This window comes from Hippocampus bargibanti, linkage group LG06, assembly GCF_051943395.1.
Source record: "Hippocampus bargibanti isolate YZ-2025 linkage group LG06, ASM5194339v1, whole genome shotgun sequence".
NCBI classification, from domain to species: domain Eukaryota; kingdom Metazoa; phylum Chordata; class Actinopteri; order Syngnathiformes; family Syngnathidae; genus Hippocampus; species Hippocampus bargibanti.
The window spans coordinates 31,123,264-31,145,999 of NC_142739.1; the positions used below are offsets into that span (position 1 = coordinate 31,123,264).

Genomic DNA, 22,736 nt, shown 5'->3' on the forward strand with positions numbered 1-22,736 from the left:
TGGTGTGTAACATGATTTTTTAATGCGAAAATTTTGAGGGAAAAAAAGTCGCTGAACATTCATGTGTGGCCCCTGTTATTGTAATGGTACGGTCCGGCCCCGCCAGAGGCTGCCGGCTGGAGCTCAGCAATTTCAGCATCAACTGCAGCCATTAGCGCAGCCAAACACTTTCTCCTTTTCGAAGCACCCCCCAAAAACAAACCAACCCAAACCAAACATTTCCATAATCCTAACGATGTATGCGGACCGCGTTTGGTGACATTTTAGGTCCATTTCCCACTCGACGCGGAAACAACTCCGGCGCCGTCAAGTGCGTGGCAAGTTGAAGCCGTCCTGCGCGAGGGATGAACGGACGGCCGGGCGGCGGGAAGTCGCCGCTTGGATGAAGGCCACCGCGACGACCGCGACCAAGACGACGACATGGAGCCAAATGCCGAAGCGGTGGACGGACGTAAGTTTTTTTTTTCCCGCTCGTATTTGAGGAGAAATGTCGACGGGGTGTCGCGTCCCGTTGGATGGAACACTTGACTTCCTTCGATGAAAAAAAAGGTTTCTTCAGCTGTCATGTGTACTTCTTTCAAGGTGTCGGACGTTTCGCTTCTCATCCAAGAGGCTTCGTCGGCGAGCCAAAATTTGCTGGTAGTTTTGGCCCTAAATATACGTATCCCAAAACGTCCGACACCTTGAAAGAAGTCCAGATGGCGGCTGAAGAAACCTTTTTTTTCATCGGTGGATCACTCCTGTACGCTTACGCAGACGACTTGACTTCCTTGTTGTTTCCGCGTCGGCCTCTCTCCAAAATCACATTTGTCTTATGAGGTGGACCCCCCTCACCCGCCTCCACTACTCTCTTATTTTATTCACTCACTCAGTCGCTATGTATCTTAAAATGCTAAGACGAAATGTAAACGTTGTAAAAGCACCTCTTGTGTGTTATCCTCTTCTTTTTCATCTAGAACTGCTTCATACAACAAAGAGGGTGCAGAAAGTTCTTCGGATTGAATGAGTGTCACAAATTATTGTGATTATTATCATTGCATTACATGACATTATTAATATTCTTAACACAACGCCGTTCCAAAAGCATTCAAATAAGATTCGGTAAAAAAAATAAAACATACTTTACAAAATTGCTTGATTTAATTTTTCCTTCTATTTTATTAATTAGCTACCAAGCTAGCTCTATATTTGTTATCTATAAGCGATCTCGCTAGTTATTTAGCTAGCTAGCTATTAGTTAGATTTCCAAATAATCGGCGACTCTGTTGGACCTTTAAACAAAGGGGCTGGCGGCGAGTCAGCACTGCGCTTCCGATGCGTCTGGGCCCCTTTTGCCCCCACCGCCGTCCCCCCTTTTGAGGGCACCAAGCGGCACACGAGGGGCAGCTCGATTGCTCTTTCCAACTTGGCCCGTCTTTGGCCTCATCTGCATTTTTGTGTTCCACGCCAACTTTGTGTTTGCTCATTTTATGACAACCATCAAGTCGTCGTCCTGCTGGAGGCGCTTTTTTATTTAGAATCATAATTATAATACTTCACATCCTTTCTAAGCGCCTTTCAAAACTGCCAAGGTCACTTTACAGTCATAGGATAAAGTTTTTGTGTGGGTGAGCAGCGGCAGCCACACGCACCAGCGTTCACTCAACCAGGAAGTAACTCAAATAGATAGAAAGCTAGCTAGCTAATAGATAGCTAATACCCGGCTAGCTGGCTATTAACATATATTTATACATAAAACATAACATCATACAGTATATAACACTTTTTGATTAGGCTTGAGATAGCATTTAGCTAACTAAGCTAACTTTCCTTTTTATTTTATTTATTTTTTATTTTTTGTTGTTGTTGCTGTTCTTCAGACTTTAAGGCAGCAGAAAATCAAACAGAATTTCAACAAGTTTACTTCCGGTTAGAGTGAACGCTGGCGCTAATGGCTGCCACTGCTCACCTGTACAAAAAAAAATATGTGATTGTAACTGAAATAGATAGAAAGCTAGCTAGCTAATAACAATAATTGTGACCTTGAGAGTTTTGAAAGGTGCTTAGAAATTAAATGTATTATTATTATTATTATTATACACGCCGCTGGCCTCTCCCGCGACTTCTTCTTCTTCTTTCGGGGCTAACGCTGCCCTCCAGTGGACTTGTAGTCAATCACTCCACACTTTTTAGATGGGTCGCGGCCGCAGTCAAGGTTGTGAAAATAAAAATGTTATGAAGGCCTGGATTGATTCAGCCGGAGCACTACTGAAGGCCTAGCGCGGCACCTCACGGGACCACGTGGGCCTTCCGCCGCGCCAAAAATACCAAATTGGCTCAGAGGTTTTTTTTCAAACGTGTTTTCTTGCCGCTTGACGTGCCTGGTGCACTGGATGGCGCCGATTGTGTTTGATGCCAAACATCTGGACGGCGAAATCCCGGCAAAAATGGCGTTCACGAAGAAGACCCTTCAAACGCACGCCGATATTGCTGCCGCGTGAATTTTTGGCATGGCCGCTCTCGCCGTCGTAACGTGGACGTCCTCTCTCTCTCTCTCTCTCTCTCTCTCTCTCTCTCTCTCTCTCTCTCTCTCTCTCTCTCTCTCTCTCTCTCTCTCTCTCTCTCTCTCTCTCTCTCTCTCTCTCTCTCTCTCTCTCTCTCTCTCTCTCTCTCTCTCCCTCTCGTGTCGCACGGCAGACGCGATGACGACAGGGGCGAGGCAGCAACTGGCTAAGGAGCGACGAGAGGAAAAGGTCAAACATCTGGGTAAGTGGCACGGGGGCTCCCCCTCCTGGTGGGGTGGGCGAAGAAAAAAAATGCAGCCTGCTCATTTGCATGCTTTCCGACGGAAGAGCTTTAGGGCCAGCTTGAAAGATAGTTTTTTGTAGAGAATGGGGATTATTCAGAGAAAAAAAAGTCACACGTTTGCTAGGTTGAAAGTCTCAAATTTGCGAGTTTGAAACTCACAAGTTTATGAAATTAATATCTGCTTGTCTTTTCTTGCCCCGCCCTCTGCAGAAGAGCTCAACAAGCGTCAAGGTGAGTGACCTGGCAGCAGCTAGCCCAAAACGCCCTAGCTCATTTTGCTCATTTGGTTCCGTGTCACTCCATTCTGAGAGATCAGAATCAGAATCAGAATCATCTTTATTGCCAAGTATGTAGAACACACAAGGAATTTGTTTCCGGTAGAACACGCTGCACTAGTATCGTCGTCAAAAAAAAACTGCTAAGTGGCACTATACAGTTCCATTTTGGCTACTGTTGATTTTGGAAAGGTCGCCGGGCGGTCGCGACCGGTCCTCCGACAATTGATCCATGGCTTCAAATTTCACGCTGCTCTCCAAGACATGAGCCGGCAACAATCCAGCTGGTGCCGTCTTGTTTGGCTTGAAGTACAGTGATCCCCCTGCTACTTCGCAATTCACTTTTGGCGGGTTCAATTCTTCACGGCATTTTTTAGGAAAAGAAAAACGTTCAGGAAAAAAAATGTGGACTGATTGGGCGCTTTTGTACACGGCTGTGGCTTGATGGGTTCCCAGCGCTGCGTCCACCAACTTAGCACCACCTCCTTTGCAGATTTTTACTTATCGTGGGGGGTTCTGGTTCCCAATAACCATGATAAACAGGGGATTACTGTACAGTGACACCTCGTCTCACCAACGCTTTAGCTAACGAACTATTTGCCTTACAAACATTAAATTCGCAAGACTATAAGGGCCGGTTACAGAAACACAGAGCAGCACATAAAACAGGATCGGCAGACGACCGAGAGAGTGAGAAAATGGATGGAAAACAGTGAAATTTGGACTTGTTTCAACTTCATTGATAGTTCAAAGACAGAGTGTCGACTGCAAGATTAAAATATCCTATCAATCGAGCTCCACAAATAACCCGCACAAGCCCTCTGTACAATTTGAAGAGAACATCCAAGCAAGGGAAGCAGCTATTCATGAAGTTTCTAGTGTGTCCGCCTGCATCTGTTGCAATATCACAACTTCTAAGATGGACAACCCAGAATTCCTTGAGAGACTTGATGCTAAAAGCTATCCATTCCATCAAGCCATCAACAACCATCACAAAGGTCAATAAAAGCACTTTATTATACGGTACAGTTTATTTGTGTGTTATCAGTGTGTTTCATGGGGACCTGGGAACGGATTATTCTCTTTTTAATGGTTTCCTACTAGAAATTAATATTTGGAATACACACGTTTCACCTTACACACACTTTCTGGGAACCAATTAAGTTTGCAAGCTGAGTTATCACTGTATTTTGTGTAGTTTTAAGGCTTATTTTGTAAAAAAACGATTTCTGGGAACGGATTCTTCTCATTTTAATGGTTTCCTAGGGGGAAATTAATGTTTGGAATACACACGTTTCGCCTGACACACACTTTCTGGAAACCAATTAAGTTCATAAGCTGAGGTATCACTGTACTTTGAAAGCCTTGTCGCGAAGACCTTTCACGTTTGGATCAGGCCTCCATCCATTTCATCCAATGTTCTTCTGACGCTCCTCCTTCCCCCCCTAGCGGTGAAGAAGAGCCAGTGGCTGGAGAAGGAGGAGAAGGCGCGGCGTCTTCGGGAGCAGCAGCTGGAAGGCCGGCGGAGGAGGCTGGAGGAACAACGCCTTCTGGCCCAGAAGCGCCGCGCCGCCCTGGAAGAGCGGCAGAAGCAGAAGCTGGAGAAGAACAAGGTCCGTCGCTGGCCCACAACCGCGCCCGCCATTTTGGGGAAAAAAAGGTCTTTTTCATCATCTGCTCTCCAGGAACGCTACGAGGCGGCCATTTTGCGATCCGCCAAGAAGACCTGGGCCCAAATCCGCCAAGAGAGATGCTCTTGGGCCGCCAACCGCAAGGAGGGTGAGTAACCCGGGACGCCAAGTCAATCGGAATCTTTGCCGCGCTGTCCAAGCGGACCACGCCACGCCACGCCTCGCCGCTTTTGGGGCCGACGCACGCTTGCTCGTTGTTTAGGCTTAAAGTTGCAAAAGTCCCCAGAACCACCTTGAGTTGCACTTTTTGGATTGGATTGGATTTACCTTTCTTAGTCTCGCAGTGGGAGAAATTGACATTTCACTGCAACAAAGTGATGAAATGAAGAGGACAGGAAAGGAAGAAGTAGAAAAACACAATACAGGAGCTGCTGGAAAGGCAGCCATCTTGAAGTCAAAACAACACTAAAAGAACTAAATAACAAATAATATGACAACACAAAGACTTCTGTACCTTATTTGTGACATGAAGCAGTTCTAAATGAAAGAGGAGAGGATCAAAGTGTCCTTTTCACCAGTGGATCTGGGACGTCATGGCGGAATGTGAACGTTAGCTACAAGCTAAATGTAGCTACAAACGTCAACGTTCATGATGGAACGACGAATGTGCTTTCTCCAGCCTAATTCTTATCCAATCAGATGCCGCTCCAAAAACTGTGGACGCCATTGGTCGGACGCGTCGGGGCTTCGAGGCGGCCCCCGTCACCTTTGTTCATTTGTTGTTTTGTCGTGTTTGCCGGCAGGCCGTCACGCGGCGCCGAGGCCGTGGGAGAGCAGCGTCGTGGAGCGCCTGATGACGCCCACCTTGTCTTCTTTGGCTCGCAGCCGCAGCGCCGCCGGCGTGCTCGCCGACGGCAAAGATGGACGTGAGTGGCCATCGCTCCTTCCACAAACGCCCAAACTCAAAAGGAGGCTCTCACAACCTCTTTCTTCAACACGTGAACGCCACAGCAAAGTCATCATTTCACCACACAAAATATTTGATATCGTCATTATTAGAATACATTTCATTAATAAGCGCCGTTACAAACTCTCAAGGTCAAGCTTTTTTCTGTGGGTGAGCAGCGGCAGCCGCACGTGCCAGAGTTCACTCAACCCAAAAGTAACTCAAATAGATAGAAAGCTAGCTAGTTGTGTGACAAAAGTGTTTTATACCAAATATTTATTGGCCTTTTACTAATGCCTAATATACTTTAACATTCAAATTTTATTGTTTTATACATTATATATTTTAGATTTTTTATATTTTTTATATTTTCTATATTTTAGATACTTTATATATTTTATATATTATAATGGACATGTGTGTATGCATATCATAATGGACAAAGGTCAATAAAATGACGTTATTATACGGTACAGTTTATTTCTTTCATTACAATACCACAGCACATTTATTATACATGAAATAAGGTATATTTGGTGTAGTTTTAAGGCTTATTGTGTAGAAAAGTATGTTTTATGGGGACCTGGGAATGAATTATTCTCATTTTAATGGTTTCCTATGGGAAATGAATGTTTGGAAGACACACTTTTGGCCTTACACACACTTTCTGGGAAGCAATGAAGTTCGTAAGCCGAGGTCTCACTGTATTTTGTGTAGTTTTAAGGATTATTTTGTAGAAAAGTATGTTTTATAGGGACCTGGGAACAGATTACTCTAATTTTAATGGTTTCCTATGGGAAATGAATGTTTGGAAGACACACTTTTGGCCTTACACACACTTTCTGGGAAGCAATGAAGTTCGTAAGCCGAGGTCTCACTGTATTTTGTGTAGTTTTAAGGATTATTTTGTAGAAAAGTATGTTTTATAGGGACCTGGGAACAGATTATTCTAATTTTAATGGTTTCTTATGGGAAATGAATGTTTGGAATACACACTTTTGGCCTTACACACACTTTCTGGGAAGCAATGAAGTTCGTAAGCCGAGGTCTCACTGTCGAAGCGTCTCACACTCCCATTCAGTGTGTGACACATGAACACAACCAGCAGGTGGCGCCACCTCCGTCCTATCAGTTTTGCTTGAATCGGCCTTCCGTCCCCCAGAGTTGCCGCTGTGCCCCCGCTCTTCTTCCGCCGGTCCTTTGACGCAGCGCACCCACCGGCCCCATCGCCGCCGTTGCGTGGAGGAACGCCGGAGGGCGACGTCCGGCACGCCCGACATCGCCCAGCGCCAGCACGGACGGAGCTCCACGCCCGGCGGCAAAAAGGAGAAGAAGGACAAGGAACGGGAGAACGAGAAGGAGAAAAATGCCCTGGCCAAGGAGAACTTCCTCAACAAGAGGGCCGGCCTCTTGTTGCCCACCGGGAGACGCACAACAAACATCAGGTCAACAAAATACACACACACAGCTATCGATCTAGCTAGCTATCTAGTCACTATCTGGCTGACTGGCTATCTAGCTAGGTAGCGATTGGCTAGCTAGCTTTCGACCGATTTGAGTTACTTCCGGGTTGAGTGAATGCTGGCGCGTGTGGCTGCCGCTGCTCACTGTGCTGACTGAAGGTTTTGAAAGCCGCTTAGAAATACAATGTATTATCTAGCTATCTATTAGTCATCTATTAGCTAGCTAGCTAACTTGATCTATTTGAGTTATTCCCGGTTGAACGGGGTCACCGTTGCTGGCTACCTAGCTAGCTATCTATTTACTATCTATTAGCTGTCTAACTATCTAGCTAGCTAGCTATTAGTCATCTATTAGCTAGCTAGCTAACTTGATCTATTTGAGTTATTCCCGGTTGAACAGGGTCACCGTTGCCTGCTATTTGCGAACTATTATCTGTCTAGCTAGCTAGCTAGCTAACTATCTATTAGCTATCTAGCTAGCTAACATGAGCTATTGGAGTTATTCCCAGTTCAGTGAACATTGGCGCGTGTGTCTGCCACTGCTCACCCACAGAAAAACTTATCTTGTGACTGTAAAGTGACCTTGAGAGTTTTGAAAAGCGCTGATAAATGAAATGTATTATTATTATAATAATTTAGTTACTGCACCAACAACGGCGACTCACGTAAAAAAGCTGGTGTAATTGACTACAAGTCCACTAGAGGGTAGCGTTAGCCAGGAAAGAAGGCCTTGCAGAAGGCCTCGGTGCCTTGACTAGGCCAGCTGTGGTTTAAAAGGGTTTTCGTTGCCGAAAGGCTAGCGAGTTACAAAAAGATGCCATTGATGGCGTAGCGCAGATGAGGTTGCAGCGATATCTGCTAGCTTAAAGCCGCTTTCCGTGCTCCGTCCAGTCCCGGTCGGCCATCCCGAGCGCGGCCGTCGTCGCCCTCCGCAACCAAGGACGGGAGGGCCTCGCCGAGTCCCGGCCCCTCGACCCCCAAGGGACGGGCCGCCGAGGTGGACCGCCAGACCTCCTCCCCCGTCCAACTGGGCAGAATCGGGCTTCAGCGCACCCCCGAGAAAGACAGTCGCCGTGAGTCCAGCTAGCTTTCTATCCCAGTTACCTCCGGGTTGAGTGAAGGCCTAGTTAGCTGCTATCTGTTAGCTATCTATTAGCTAGCTAGCTTTCTATCCAAGTTACTTCCAGGTATAGAGAAGGCCTGGTTAGCTATCTCTTAGCTGTCTATTCGCTAGCTTTCTATCCGAGTTACCTCCGGGTTGAATGAAGGCCTAGTTAGCTAGCTTACTATCCGAGTTACTTCCGGGTTGAGTGAAAGGCCGAGTTAGCTATCTATTAGCTAGTTAGCTATCTGTTAGCTGTCTATTAGCTAGCTTTATATCCGAGTTACTTCCGGGTTGAGCGAAGTTAGCAATTTCTTAGCTATCTATTGGTTAACTAGCTTTCTATCCGAGTTACTTAGCTATTGGCTGTCTATTAGCTAGCTAGCTGTCTATCTGAATTACTTCCGGGTTGAGTGAAAGCCAATTAGCTATCTATTAGCTAACGAGCTTTCTATCTGAGTTACTTAGCTATCTATTAGCTGTCTATTAGCTAGCTAGCTTTCTATCTGAGTTACTATTAGCTGTCTCTCTTGAAGGTTCTCCCGCTCGCAGAAGCGCGTTAGCGTCGACTTGCCACGTCTCGCCGTCGCCCAAGCCGGCGGCCGGCACCAACGACCCCGAAGAGGCGGCCCGCGTCCTGGCCGAAAAACGCCGGCGGGCTCGCCAGCAACGAGAACGGGAAGAGGAGGAGCGCCCGGCCAGGGAGGAGAACGAGGACGAGGAGGACGAGGAGGAGGAGACCAGGCGGCAGCAAAGGACGGATGGACAGCAGCTTCTGGCTGAGGACATACGGCTGCAGAAGCAGGTACGCCGCAACAACAAGTCCCTTGACAAACTTTCACTTTCAATCTGTTGTTTTCATTTTCGGGAATTTGGCCCCACGATTACACTTGACTTTGACACCTGTGATGTCAAGGATTAGCCGGACAGCTGGATAGGAGAACTAGCTGGCTCGTTGGCTAACTAGCTCGTTTGCTAGCCAGCACGTTCGCCAGCTCGCTCACTTGCTTGTTCACTTGCTAGCTCGTTCACTCGCTCGTTTGCCAGCTAGCTCATTCGTTCGCTAGCTAGCTCATTCGTTAGCGAGCTCATTCACTAGCTAGCTTGTTTATTCACTAGCTAGCTCGTTCGTTCGCTAGCTAGCTCGTTTGTTTACTAACTAGCCTGTTCATTAGCTAGCTCATTTGTTCGCTAGCTAGCTTGTTCGTTTGCTAGCAAGCTCGTTCGGCAGCTTGCTCGTTTGTTCACTAACTCGTTCATTCGCTAGCTAGCTTGTTCGTTTGCTAGCTCGCTTGTTCACCAGCTTGCTCGTTAGTTCGCTAACTCGTTCATTTGCTAGCTAGCTCGATCATTTGCCAGCTAGCTCGTTCATTCACCAGCTCGCTCGTTCGCCAGCCAGCTCATTCGCTAGCTCACTTGTTTGGCAGCTATCTCGTTTGCTAGCTAGCTCGATAGATGTGCATGGCTCTTCACATGCTTGATTTTTTTGCAGACTGAATAAATTGTTGCGGCTGGCCAGAGTTTGACTTTGACACCTGTGGTGTTGCTCTTGTTTTTATTTTCTTGTTTACGTGCCATCATTTGCTGCAAAACTCTCTGCTGAGATTATTTTCCAGCGTAAAAGTCGGGAATCACACAACGGCTTGCGTTCCATTGAGAAGTTTTTTTTTGTTTTTTTTTTTGGAAGCGAAACAAAGCCCAAGTGTCCTCGTCAAACGAGTCATTTTCCAGAACCAAAATAAGGCCAATGTGGTGGACGAGCAATCATCGGGGTGGGGCCACACCAACACCCGGCGCGGCGCGTGGCTACAACCGCCCTCCGCTACTTGTCTTTAGAATTGAAAAAGTGGGAGACAAAAAAAGACCAAAATGTCCTCGATTGCGTCCTCAGAAAGGCGAAACTCAGGCCAAAGCTCGCCAGGAGGCGGAGAAGCAGCGCCTGGAGAGGGAGAAGCACTTCCTCAACGAGGAGCGAGAAAGGCTGGAGAGGAAAAAGGTCGGCTATCCACAAGCCTGCTAGCTAGCTTTCTAGCCCAGTTACTTCCGGGTTGAGTGAAGGCCTAGTTCGCTATCTGTTTAGCTATCTAGCTAGCTTTCTATCTGAGTTACTTCCGGGTTGAGTGAAGGCCTAGTTCGCTATCTGTTAGCTATCTATTAGCTAGCTAGCTTTCTATTTGAGTTACTGCCGGATTGAGTGGCAGCCACTGCTCACCCACAGAAAAACTTCCTGTATCTGAGTTTTGAAAGGCACTTAGAAATGAAATGTATTATTATTATTATTATAAGCAGATCAATAATGTTTTTTTTTTTCCCCCCAACGTGTCCATCTGAATTTCCTGTGATTGGACTTTTTCCGCAGCGCCTGGACGAGATCATGAAGAGGACGCGCAAATCGGACGCCAGCGTCAAGGTACGGCGGCTCAAAGAAACGCTCGCCTCCTTCGATCCCAACGTTATCCATTTTTCTTCTTCTCCCCACAAGGAGAAAATGGCGGCGCTGCCACGGCTTCATCCGCTCGGCGACAAAGAGGCAGAGAGGGGCAAAGGTCAGCTGCGTCCTTATTTTCTACTAAATAAGCCTTAAAACGACACAAAATATAGTGATACCTTACTTAACTTAATTGGTTCCCAGAAAGTGTGTAAGGTGAAAAGTGTGTGTATTCCAAACATTAATTTCCCATAGGAAACCATTCAAATGAGAAGAATATACATACAAAAACATCATTTTCTACTAAATAAGCCTTAAAACTACACAAAATACCACCTTATTTTTTGTATAATAAATGTGCTATTGTATTGTCATGAAAGACATAAACTGTACTGTATAATCAAGTCGTTTTATTGGCCGTTGATGTCGTTGCCTCTTGATGATATCCAAGTGAAGTGGCCGTGCTTTCTCGCCGATGATACCCTCACTCACACTGTCCCCTGCCAGCTGCTTTTCATTAATGCAAATCAACAGAAGTTTTTCAACCTCTTCGATTGCCCGAGACCGTTGCTTAGATAACACAGGGACACCCTTAGCCACGCGTAGCAATGGTCGACTTAGCATACTGGTGCTGGGATGCTAAGTCACACAAACACACACCTCGTTGGTGTTTCTCGATGATCTCCTTCTTCTGCTTGACCGTCATTTTCTTTTGTGGCTTCTTCGGCTAAACACTAGCCTGTGGTGGGGTCTTTTTCGATCCTCCAAAAAAGCCAAAGTATCCACTCGATAACAAACCGCGTCTGCGCTCAAAGGAAGGGGGTGACAAAAACTCGCGTTCCATGCACCGTGGTGCGGTTCGACTGTGTGGTTTGATGTTCTTCCGCCAAACACTAGTTCGTCAGCCAAGACTATATGCTCGCGAATGTAAAGTTTGTAAGGCGACGAGGTATTAGTGTAAATGATGCGAGTCTCGTGGCCAAAGTTCCGATCCACAAAGTCTGACGCAACGAGTCACAAGAAACAACGCACGTTGGTTGTCTTTGCAGATGGCGACCTTGCGGATCGTCCGAATGTCAACGTGCACCACAACAACAACAACCAGATGGAACACGAGACAAAGACAAGACAAAGGTGACGCTCAAGCTCATTCGTTGTTGACGCTTTGGAGGGTTTACCTTGCTTTGTTTGTTTTGCTTTCTTTGCTGGTGCTTTTCGTTGTGTGTCTTTCGTTGACTTGAAATATGCTGCTCGGATTCTGTCCAAGTGCGCCAATTTCCAGGCGACTTTCTTCTCATTTGGATCATGTGACACATTCCAGAATAATAATAATAATAAGCTAGCTAGCTCTCTATTTTCTATCTAGCTGGCTAGCTACCTAGCTCTCGATTAGCTATTAGCTATCTATTAGCTAACTGGCTGGCTGGCTCGCTATCTGGCTGGCTATCTATTAGTTATATAGCTAGCTGTCTATCTATCGGCTATTTATTAGCTAGCTAGCTTTCTATGTATTTGAGTGTCTTCCGGGTTGAGTGAACGCTGGCGCGTGTGGCTGCCGCTGCTCACCCACAGAAAAACGGATCCTGTGACTGTAAAGTAACTTTGAGAGTTTTGAAAGGGGCTTAGATATGAAATGGATTATTATTAGTAGTAGTAGTAATAGTCGTATTTATTTATTTATTTGTCATTTATTTGTTTGTTATTTATTTTTTATTTATGATTTTTGGATTATTATTATTATTTATTATTATAATTTGTTGTTATTGATTGTTATTATTGTTATTTTTAGGATGATGATGATGATTATTATTAAATTGCCGTTAATGACTTAGGTAAGGTAACTCTTGTAAGCAAAATGGCAAGCGTGACCTTACCAAGGGTTGATGGCTTTGTTTGGCCGCAGCGCGGCGCTCCGGACTCAGCCCAACGGGGTCCAGCCGCCCGTTGGCGAGCGCAACGGCCACTTGGACGACGGCGGCGGCGCGCGGAACGCCCCGAGGGCGGCGGGGACGCCGGCGACGTCCCGGCTATCGACGCCGACGACGCCTACGTGAAGAAAACGGCGGGTATGATGTCACGTGACGCAGGGCTCTGCTCTTATTGGTCGATGGCACGTGAACAGGAAAAAGGTGGCGTTGGTTTTAGGGAAGAGCATTAAGGGCCAGCTTGAAATATCGAGTATTTTAGAGATGGCGGATTATTCGCAGAAACTTGAAACTCAAACTTGCAAATTTGATAGATTTAAAGTCACAAAGTAAAGCCTTGGTAATTTTCGGTATCTCACTATTCCAATGAAAAAGTTGTTTTGGGAGCTTGATGATGAAATCAATTTTCTGTATTTGTGTTGACTGCTTTTTATCCTTTTTTTTTCCCAGAAGTGTTGTGACGCGGCGGCGGCGGTGACGGCGGCACCTCTACCGAGCGGCGCCATGCCGACAGCCGTCAGTGACTCTTTTTCTGCTTTTGTGGGGGTGCGAGTGAAGCGGCGACGGTCCGCCTGCACCTTCTCCTTCTCCTGCTCTGCGTGAGTGAGTGAGTCAGTGAGTGAGTGAGTGAGTGAAGCCACGTTGGCGAGGCAAGCGCGGTTCGCGCCGACGTTGGCGCCGCTTTCACACCAAGTTTCTCCAGAGAGGACGCAAATATTGGACGTCGCCACAATCCGTTTGGGTTTGCGCTGTCTGTCCGCTCCCCGAGACGTCGCGTTCAATTAAAAAAAAAAGATGACCCGGGGGCTCTTTGCGCTTTCTTTCATTCAGAATGCAAGAAAAAAAACGTGAGCGTCAAGAGAAAAGTGCTCAGCTCTGAATAATACCACATAAATAATCATAGAATAATTAAGAATACATTGAATGCCCCCCCCCACCGTGACATATTTTCAGTCTTTTTATCAAGTTCAATTTTGAGTTGCTTTTACAATTCACTCTTTTCTAGTAATTCCACCGATGATAATAATAATAATAATAATAATACATTTCATTTGTAAGCCCCTTTCAAAACTCTCAAGGTCACTTTACAGTCACAGGATCAGTTTTTCTGTGGGTGAGCAGCGGCAGCCATATGCGCCAGCGTTCACTCAACCTGGAAGTAACTCAAATAAAAAAAAAGCTAGCGAGCTAACAGATGGCTAATATATTAGCTAGCTATTTAGCCGGTGACCTAGCTACCACTTTATTTACTATCTATTTGCGATCTATTAGCTATCTGGCTGGCTCATTAGCTTTTGAGCCAGCCAGATGGTTAGCTATTATGTATATATTAGCTAGTTAGCTAGCTATCTAGCTATTTAGCTGGCTACCACTTTAGTTGCTATCTATTAGCTACCTGGCTGGCTCATTAGCTATTGAGCTAGCTATTAGTTAGCTTTCTATCTATTTATTTTCTGTACCTGGGCCGCGGCTATTTTTAGCCGGCAGCGGAATCCGAGCGCCAAACGTGGGATGAGCGGAGATTGTTGCGCCGGTTCCGTCTTGTTGTTGGACCGGCGCCATCTTGTTTTCGCGCCCGGTTGAGCTCGGCTCGGCTGTTTCCCGTTTCCGTTGCCACTTTGAAGCTTTGCATCGAGCTTGCCGTCCATTCTGCTTTTGATTTGCACTCTGAGCGCAAAGTTGCTGCTGCTGCTGCTTTTGTTGATGGACGATGATGACTTTGGTTGGTTGGTTGGGGGACGGGGGGGACGGGGGGGCGTCTGCCTTCCAGTTGGGACCTTGTTGCCTTCCAAGCTGCTGGCTGGAGGCCTTCTTGTGACGTTGCCACGGAGGCTTGGCACCCCGACCGCTGGAAAGTAACCACAGAAGACTCGCAACCCCCAATTTTCTGGTTTCGTTGTGCTCAGATGTGAGACGGCCGGCGCGTCTTTTCTTGCTTCACTTGCTGACTACACACTTTTATTTATTTATTTTTTGCACTTCAGTGAAAAAAATGGGGGAGGGGGGGCACGCATGCTTTGAGAAAGTGCCATTCAAAAAAAACGTGTGTTAAAAATAAATCAGGGAGGAAGGAAGGAAGGAAGCGAGGGAGAAAGAGTGAGGACGGAGCGACACGGCACAAAAAACGGTACGAGAAAGCACAAGGGCCCTCGTGTTGAAACAGTTTTGTTTCCTGCTGGCCAACATTTTCAAATGTGCCTGTTTTTCTTTCTTTCTTTCTTTCTTTCTTTCTTTCTTTCTTTCTTTCTTTCTTTCTTTCTTTCTTTCTTTCTTTCTTTCTTTCTTTCTTTTTCTTTCTTTCTTTCTTTCTTTCTTTCTTTGTCTTTCACAAATGCCACAAGAAATGTCAATCAAGCCACACAGGAAAGTTTTTTTGCGTGTGGGCGGGTGGAGGCAGAACCAGAAGAGCAAATGAGCTGAGCCTGACGGGCACGACGTCGAGTGCAGCGGAAAACTCCCGAGAAAAGAAAAAAAAAACAAACCGCGTTGGGCGAGACGGACGCCGTCAAGTCACGTCTTGACTTTGCCGCCGTCGGGCCACGCGGGCTCTAAAAGCGCCTGGAAAACGCTCTCTGACCTTTTAGCCTTTCATTACCTCCCTCTTATTATCATCAGAATCATCATCCATTTCATTTCAAAACTCTCAAGGGCACTTTACAGTCACGGGATCCGTTTCTCTGCAGGTGAGCAGCGGCAGCCACACACGCCAGCGTTCACTCAACCCGGAAGTCACTCAAATCCATAGAAAGCTAGCTAGCTACAGAATAGATAGATGATAGCTAGCAAATAGATAGCCAGACAGCCAACAGCTAGTCAGCTAATAGCTAGACAGGTAGCTAATGGATAGCTAACAGCTAGCCAACTAACTAATGGATAGCAAATAAATAGCCAACAGCTAGCCAGTCAGCTAGACAGCTTACAGAAAGATAGCTAATAGATAGCCGCCAGCTAACAGCCAGCCTGCTATACAGTTAATAGCTAGCTAGTAGATAGCCATCCAGCTAACAGCTAGCTAATAGATAGACAACAGCCAGCCAGCTAGAAAGCTAATAGCTAGCCAGCTAGCTAATAGATAGCCGCCAGCTAAACAGAATTCAAGTAAACCAAGCAAATGTAAATGGGATGAGTAGATGTGTGGGAAGGCTTCTCAAAGGAGACTTTTTGGGGACGCGTGGGAGGAAAAATGGCCGACGTCCTTGGTGAAAAGGAAGTCGAGACTCCTTTTCATGGCTCCGCATGATCATGTTGACTCTCCAAAGAAAAGTCCTCCTGCACTCGCTGGAAAACGTCCCGCGGCGGACCGCCCGGTGCCCGTACGGGGGGTTCTTCCGGGCATCGGCCCACCGAGAAAACAAAGACACATTTAGGGCCTGCGCCGAATCCCCGGCGGCAGTTGTCCTTTCTTCTGATTGGACGTGGTTGCGAGTGACACCCCCCCCCACCGGGAACCTCCAAGGAAGGCATCTGCTTCCATTTAGCCAAATAAAAGGTTCACTTTGATTTCTTCCCATCTATCAACAGAGCTAGCTAGCTAGCTCTGTTTCTATTGAGCTAGCTAGCTCATCCCTTACATCACAGGTGTCCAAGTCAAGGCCCGGGGGCCAAATCTAGCCCGCCAAATCATTTTATTCGGCCAGTGAAAGCAAATCAAACTTGTTAAATTCCATGCTCATTGAGCTCGCTAGCCAGCAACCGAGCTAGCTAGCAACCCAGTGAGCAATCCAGCAAGCGACTGCGCTAGCGAGCTCGGTACATGAGTCGGATTTGTATTCAGCTAGGTGGCTAATCTTGGCTCGCTAAGCTTTTTCTTGGGAGGTGAAGCCGCCGTGAGACATTCCAGCGCGGAAGCGCCGCTGTGACGACATTACGACGACTTTGCGGCGAGACCCGAAAAGTCGCCATGTTAGCGGACGCCGTCGCGCTGCTCGCATCCGCGCCAGTTGACGGCGAGTGTCAACCGGCAGAAATCTCACAGCTGCTCGCCCATAAAAAACGCCGAGGCTCCTCTTTAATTGAGCAGCCGGAGCAGACGTACTTCCTGCGTGTTTTGCTAGAAACCAAACACGTCACGCCGATTGTGGGCCACGCCAGCGTGAAAGCAAAGAAGCTTTTGGACGTTTTGTTTCTGCTCATCCATAAAACATCATTTTCTACGAAATAAGCCTTAACAATACACAAAATACATCCGTTTATGAACTTAATTGGTTCCCAGAAAGTATGTTTCAAGCGGAAAGTTTGTCTTCCAAACATGAATTGATAAGGACGGCGCCCCAGTTGACGCGTGTCAAATTCTTCTCCTTTGATTTTGAGCTTCAACTTAATGTTGTTGTTTGTGGTTGTTTTTTTTTTTTTTTTTTTTTTTACCCACAAAGCACAATGAAAGTGTCCGTTTGGAACAATGGACGCTGTTGTTGGGCCGAAACGGCGATTCGCTTGCTTGGCTATTTACAAGCGCTAACCGCAAGCAGATGCTGTAAACGCCAGAGGTACCTTGACATAATAGGGGAGGATTGGGCGCCGCGCCGCGCCACCTCACCTTGGTTCTGCTTTCTGCAGACGCCTTACAAGCCCCCCCGCTGCTTTCACAACATTCTATTTGTTGCAAGGAAGTACTTCTAAGCACGCACGCCATCTACTTACAGAGTACGGCTACAGATACTACTCACTTCAAGTACTTGTACTCTTCATCGCAAGTCGTTCTGCTGCTTACTGGCTCACAAGAAAATGCTCAACAAACACCAAAAGACAACAACCAAGAATCATTTCAATTTTGCTTCAAGTTTTTTTTTTTTTTTTTTTTTTTGGGGGGGGGGGAGCAGTTTTTCATCTCAGTGACTTCATTTGAGGCTGTTGTCAATACCACTGGCAACGTAAAATGGCTGCCCTCTATAGCGACAACAGGCCACCTGTCCTTGCCTGTGGCTACGTAACATGGCTCCGTCCTGGCGACAAGAGGCCGCCCGTCCTTACCGGTGACGGGAATGAAGTCCTTTCAAATTCTGCTTTCATTTATCGCGTAGGATTTTCCTTCCAGAGTCCACAAACGTTTTTATTGCTTTTCAAATTTAGAGCTTAGCGTGGTTGTAGCCTGATGTCTTCAGCCGTATAGTTGAAGCTCTACCTAGCTAGCTAGCTAGCTTTCTATCTTTTTGAGTTAGTCCGGGTTGAGTGAACGCTGGCGCGTGTGGCAGCCGCTGCTCACCCACAGAAACACTGATCCTGTGACTGTAAAGTGACCTTGAGACTTTTGAAAGGCGCTTACAAATTAAATGTATTATTTGTGATGTTAAACGCACAACGTCCGGCCTGCCTGCCTGCCTGTTTTCCAGCTGGCACCAGACCTGATTGCGATGCGCTACCCACCAGCTGGCATCAAAACCATCCCGATGACTTGTATCGTGAGCGTTGCTTCTGGAAGAAACGGAAAACGGGCAGGACGCCGGCCATCCAGGACCAAATTTGGACACTCCTGGTGCGTACGATGGACGTTGCTTGGTTGTTGTCACCCACAGAACCATGACTGACTTTTTGGAGGGTCTCGCTAACCAACTGTCGCAATTCATTCATTCATTCATTCCGAAGGTTTCAGGGTTCCGCCATGACATCGTTCCGAAACCGTCGGAGGAAGGTTTCGCTTTGACTTTGCAAATGAGACCGTGACAAGATAACAAGCCGTCGCTCACCAACAAAACAAGGCGGCCTTCTCAGCCTCCATTTCGACGTCAACTGATAAGCCGCCGGCCGCACTTTGTAAAGCGTCAGATTTTAAATTATTTTAAGAGAGAGAGAGAGAGAGAGAGAGGCCTTGGATGACTCAGGTCGGAGCTGAAAGCCTGCCCCCAGCGCCCCCCTCCCCGGATCCAAAGTGAGCCGACTTTGGGCGTGACGACGTGCACCTCAACGGTCAGGGTGGGAACGGAAAAGTAAGGCGCTCATTTCGGCTCGGATCACGTTTGCATCACGTGGCCTTGAATGAGACGCTTTATTTTGGCATCTGCTCATTGCGTGGCTTTACTTCTGGTTTTTTTTTTGTAGACATTTTACTTCACTTTACAAACTTAATTGGTTCCCAGACAGAGTGTGTAAGGCAAAAAGTGTATATCCCAAAAATTAATTTCCCATAAGAAACCATTAAAATGAGAATAATCCGTTCCCAGGTCCCCATAAAACATCATTTTCTACTAAATAACCCATAAACTAGACAAAATACCTCAGCTTACAAACTTGATTGATTCCCAGAAAGTGTGTGTAAGACGAAAAGTTTAAAACATAATTGTCTCCTAAATAAGCCTTAAAACGACACAAAATAGACCTTATTTTATGTGTAATAAATGTGCTATTGCATTGTCGTGAAAGAATTAAACTGTAGCGTATAATCAAGTGGTTTTATTGCCCTTTGTGATGGTTGTTGATGTCGTTGCCTCATGATGATATCCGAGTGAAGTGGCCGTACTTTCTCAGCGATAATACCCTCACTCACAATGTCCCCTGCTAGCTGCTTTCCGTTCATCCAGAGAGGCTGCGGCCTTCTTTTTTTAACGTCTTTACTTACTTCTCACTCTCACAAGTTGTTGCCCATTTCTTTTTTTGTAGATACATATTTTGAAATCCCTCCATTGAAGCTTTTTGGTTCTGTCTACTGCTTTGTTGGCGCCGAGCATAAGCACATCTTATTCACGGTCGAGTTTAAATCAGCTATTTTATTATTTATCATTTTATTTACGATTCGATTGTTCTGTGTATGGTTCTTTTAATTGCAACGTGTCCTTGAGTGTTTGTGATAGAGATTAAACAGAATAAGAAGTTACCACATTTAAAAGTGCCATGCTTAGCTGGCCAACCCAACAATAGGCGCAGATGGCCTGGCCTCAATCTGAACACGGGCTGTTATCTTGTCATCTTCATCGAGGAGGTCTGGCCTTGGACGCAATTTACCACTTGGGAAACTCCTTCCTTGGACGCAATTTACCACTTGAGCTAATGAGCTCGCAGGAAGAGCTCATTAGCCAGGTTACAAATATATCAGTTCATGGAAAAGAAAATAAATATCCATGTTTTATTGCTTACAGCGTGCTATTCGAATCAGGAAAACCACGTTTTACTAATGTATCGCTGTAATTTGCATATAGAGTAAACAAACCCTGGTCGATGGCGGGAGATGCGTTCCAAAAATAGCCCGCCGTAGGTGAAAGCCGCCAAGCACAATGTAGTCAGCGTTTTTTTTTACACAACGCAAAAGTGTACATACTGCAGAACGAAACAAAAAATAAAAGCTCTTTTTTAATAGCTTAAAGAACGGTGTTGTAAAACAATATTTTGCCGCTGCGCCTATTCGTCGTGACTGCGCTGTAGCTGTAGCGTCTTTTTCTACGAAAGGAGTCTTTCTCTGAGAGAAGAACATTGTGAGCGCTAGTTGTTGACATTCTGTGGGTTTTTTTTTTTTTTTTGAGGGAGAATAGAGAAGAGCTCATGGAGCAGAATGTCATCAAAGCCAGCGTGTTTGATTTTATTCTGCTTTGTTTGCAGTGTTGTTTCTTTTACTTTGTTTGCACATTTGCATGCCATCAATAAAAAAAAAAAAAGATTTTTTTACCCGTGCACAAAAAGTGAACCGCGAGGGATCACTGTATTGTCAATGAATAGCATGTCAGAGGGCTGCAGAATTTGGGCGTCTGTCTTGGATGGATACGTCCCCTGCCGGCAGTAAAAGACAATCTTCCTGTGATCCAACCTTTGTCCACGGTGTCCGATCAAACATCTCTGACAGTTCGGAAAGGCGCTTGGAAATTAAATGTATTATGATGATGATGATGATGATTCGTCTGTGTAAGCTCTCAGTCATACAGGAGTGATCCATCGGTGAAAAGGTTTCTTCAGTCATCATGTGTACTTCTTTGAAGGTGTCGGACGTTTCACTTCTTATCCAAGAAGCTTCGTCAGCAAACTAAAGTCTTACTGGTAGTTTTGGGATATATATAAGGGCTTATTTGAGGGCTTTCTTATTCACAATCTGCTGTCATTCATTTCAAAAGCCATAATGCCAGTGTTGATGTCTTTCAATGGCTCTCTGTTTGTTTGTTTTTGACAGCGATGTGCGCTTGCATGAGTAGAGAAAAAAAAAAGCAAGGAAGGATCGGCGCCCCTCCCCGTTTCCTGGGACTCGTGCTCGTGCGCGAGCGGGCTGCCAAAAGTCAGGCGGTCGCGCTGCAGCTTCACAACAGTTGGACAACTTTGGACGCCGGACGACAAAGCTGAGCGGTAAGTCACTTGACTCTTTGTCTTTCGGGGAGGGGTCAACGTGCGTCAGTTGTCCCTCAGATTACAAACTTATTTCCTTCCCAGAAAGTGTGTGTAAGGCCAAAAGTTCGCCTGCCAAACATTTATTTCCCATAAGAAACCATTAAAAATGAGAATAATCCGTTCCCAGGACCCCATAAAACATCATTTTCTCCGAAATAAGCCTTAAAACGACACAAAATACTGTGATACCTCAGTTTATGAACTTGTTTCCCAGAAATTATGTTTAAAGCAAAAAGTTCGTCTGCCAAACATTTATTTCCCATAAGAAAGCAGTAATATGAGAATAATCCGTTCCCCGGTCGTCATAAAACATCATTATATACTAAATAAGCCTTAAAACTAGACAAAATACAGTGATACCTCAGTTTACGAATTTATTTGGTTCCCAGAAAGTGTGTGTAAGGAGAAAAGATCGTCTGCCAAACATTTTTTTCCCACAAGAAACCATTAAAATGAGATTAATCCGTTCCCAGGTCCCTATAGCCTTAAAACTACAAACAATAGACCTTATTTTATGTGTAATACATGTGCTATTGGATTGTAATGATAATACCTTCGCTCACACTGTCCCATGCTAAGTGCTTTTCATTAATACAAATCAACAGACATTTTCAACCTCTTCTATTGCCTGAGACCGTTGCTTAGACAACACAGAAACACCCTTAGCCACACGTAGTGACTTAGCATACTGGTACTCGGACGTCATTGGTGTTTCTAGCTAGGTAGCCGCATAACTAATCCATAACCAGCTAGATAGCTAGCGAACCAGCCAGATAGCTAATAAATAGCCAGCGAGATAGCTAGCTAGATAGCCAGTATATAGCTACTAGATAGACAGCTAGCTAGGTAGCCGTATAACTAACAGATAGCCAGCTCAATAGCTAGCGAGCCAGCCAGATAGCTAATAGATAACCAGAAGATAGCTAATAGATAGCCAGCTAGCTCGGTAGTTGAAGGGAGATGGCGAGCTGGCCGTCCCGAGAGGGTGCGGCCTTCTTTTTTTAACTTTTCCGTTGGGGTGCGGGATTGAAGAGGATCTGTTTGATCAGCGGCAGCTGTCCGCGAGAACCCGAGAACGCAAGAACGCACACCATGACGACCGTTTTTGCTGGCGCGACGTGAATGTGCGTTCAATTTGCTCCGGCGTCCCGTCGCGTCGCATCGCATCAAAGGATCAACACAAAAGCCTCGCCAGTCGGCCATCTTGAGCTGATTGTGTTGGAGAGGCAACACCAACGCCACGACGTCGCGCGTCTTACGGACGCGACCAAAATAAATCCCACTTGGAGGCTTCCTTCCCACAGTCGTAGGCTTGTGTTGCTGCCACCACTCAAAAATAGGGACAACCTGAACGCCGTGAAAGTCCGAATCCTCAGTCGGGGACGTACGGTGACGTTTGACGCGGATGTTTTCGGGCCTGTTTTTTGGGGTGGACGTTTTGGAAGGACGTCCTTCAAAATGGCCTCCGCCAATGGACGCTGTGGATCAGGGGTGTCAGTCGTTTTTTGTTGTTGTTGTTGGCCAAATAGATTGAGGTGGCAGGACAGGTTTGGCCCCCGGGCCTTTACTTTGATACCTTTGATGTAAAGGATTAGCCAGCTAGCTTAATAGAAAGAGAGCTAGCTCGATAGATGAGCACTGAATTTCACAATTCGATTTGCCTACCCGGGCTGAATAAAATGATTTAGCGGGCCGGTTTTGGCCCCCAAGCCTTGTCTTGGACACCCGTGATGTAAAGGATTATTCAGCTAGCTGAATAGAAAGAGATATAGCTAGCTCACTCCCGAGCTAGCTTGCTAGCTCGATAGATGAGTACTGAATTTCACAATTTGATTTGCCTACGAAGGGCTGACTTGTCCTGTCAGACGCGTTTCAAAG

At 46.1% G+C, this 22,736-nt stretch overlaps 1 protein-coding gene across 5 annotated transcripts; it reads left to right on the top strand.

Annotated features, from left to right (window-relative positions):
* The first annotated feature begins 281 nt into the window (after positions 1 to 281).
* Positions 282 to 13,356, top strand: map7d1a (MAP7 domain containing 1a). 5 transcript variants are annotated; one of them, XM_088999131.1, is made up of 15 exons: positions 282 to 451; positions 2,677 to 2,745; positions 2,998 to 3,018; positions 4,512 to 4,675; positions 4,748 to 4,841; positions 5,497 to 5,619; positions 6,802 to 7,084; positions 7,994 to 8,175; positions 8,741 to 9,009; positions 10,096 to 10,200; positions 10,564 to 10,614; positions 10,687 to 10,750; positions 11,682 to 11,766; positions 12,536 to 12,698; positions 13,008 to 13,356. In XM_088999131.1, exons 1-14 carry the CDS (start codon positions 421 to 423, stop codon positions 12,684 to 12,686), a joined length of 1,692 nt encoding a protein of 563 aa, XP_088855257.1. In that variant the 5' UTR covers positions 282 to 420; the 3' UTR covers positions 12,687 to 12,698; positions 13,008 to 13,356. The 5 variants fall into 5 exon arrangements, with proteins under 5 accessions (XP_088855257.1, XP_088855258.1, XP_088855261.1 ...); XM_088999132.1 differs by having other exon boundaries at positions 13,011 to 13,356; XM_088999135.1 differs by lacking the exon at positions 13,008 to 13,356 and adding an exon at positions 12,422 to 12,464 and having other exon boundaries at positions 12,536 to 12,655.
* The last annotated feature ends 9,380 nt before the right edge of the window (positions 13,357 to 22,736 follow it).

Excerpts from the sequence above, each read along its gene's own strand:
- map7d1a (XM_088999131.1), top strand. The coding sequence starts at position 421 with ATGGAGCCAAATGCCGAAGCGGTGGACGGAC. Across the intron at positions 2,746-2,997 it reads GGAAAAGGTCAAACATCTGG|AAGAGCTCAACAAGCGTCAA; the intron begins GTAAGTGGCACG and ends CGCCCTCTGCAG. Across the intron at positions 4,676-4,747 it reads AGAAGCTGGAGAAGAACAAG|GAACGCTACGAGGCGGCCAT; the intron begins GTCCGTCGCTGG and ends TCTGCTCTCCAG.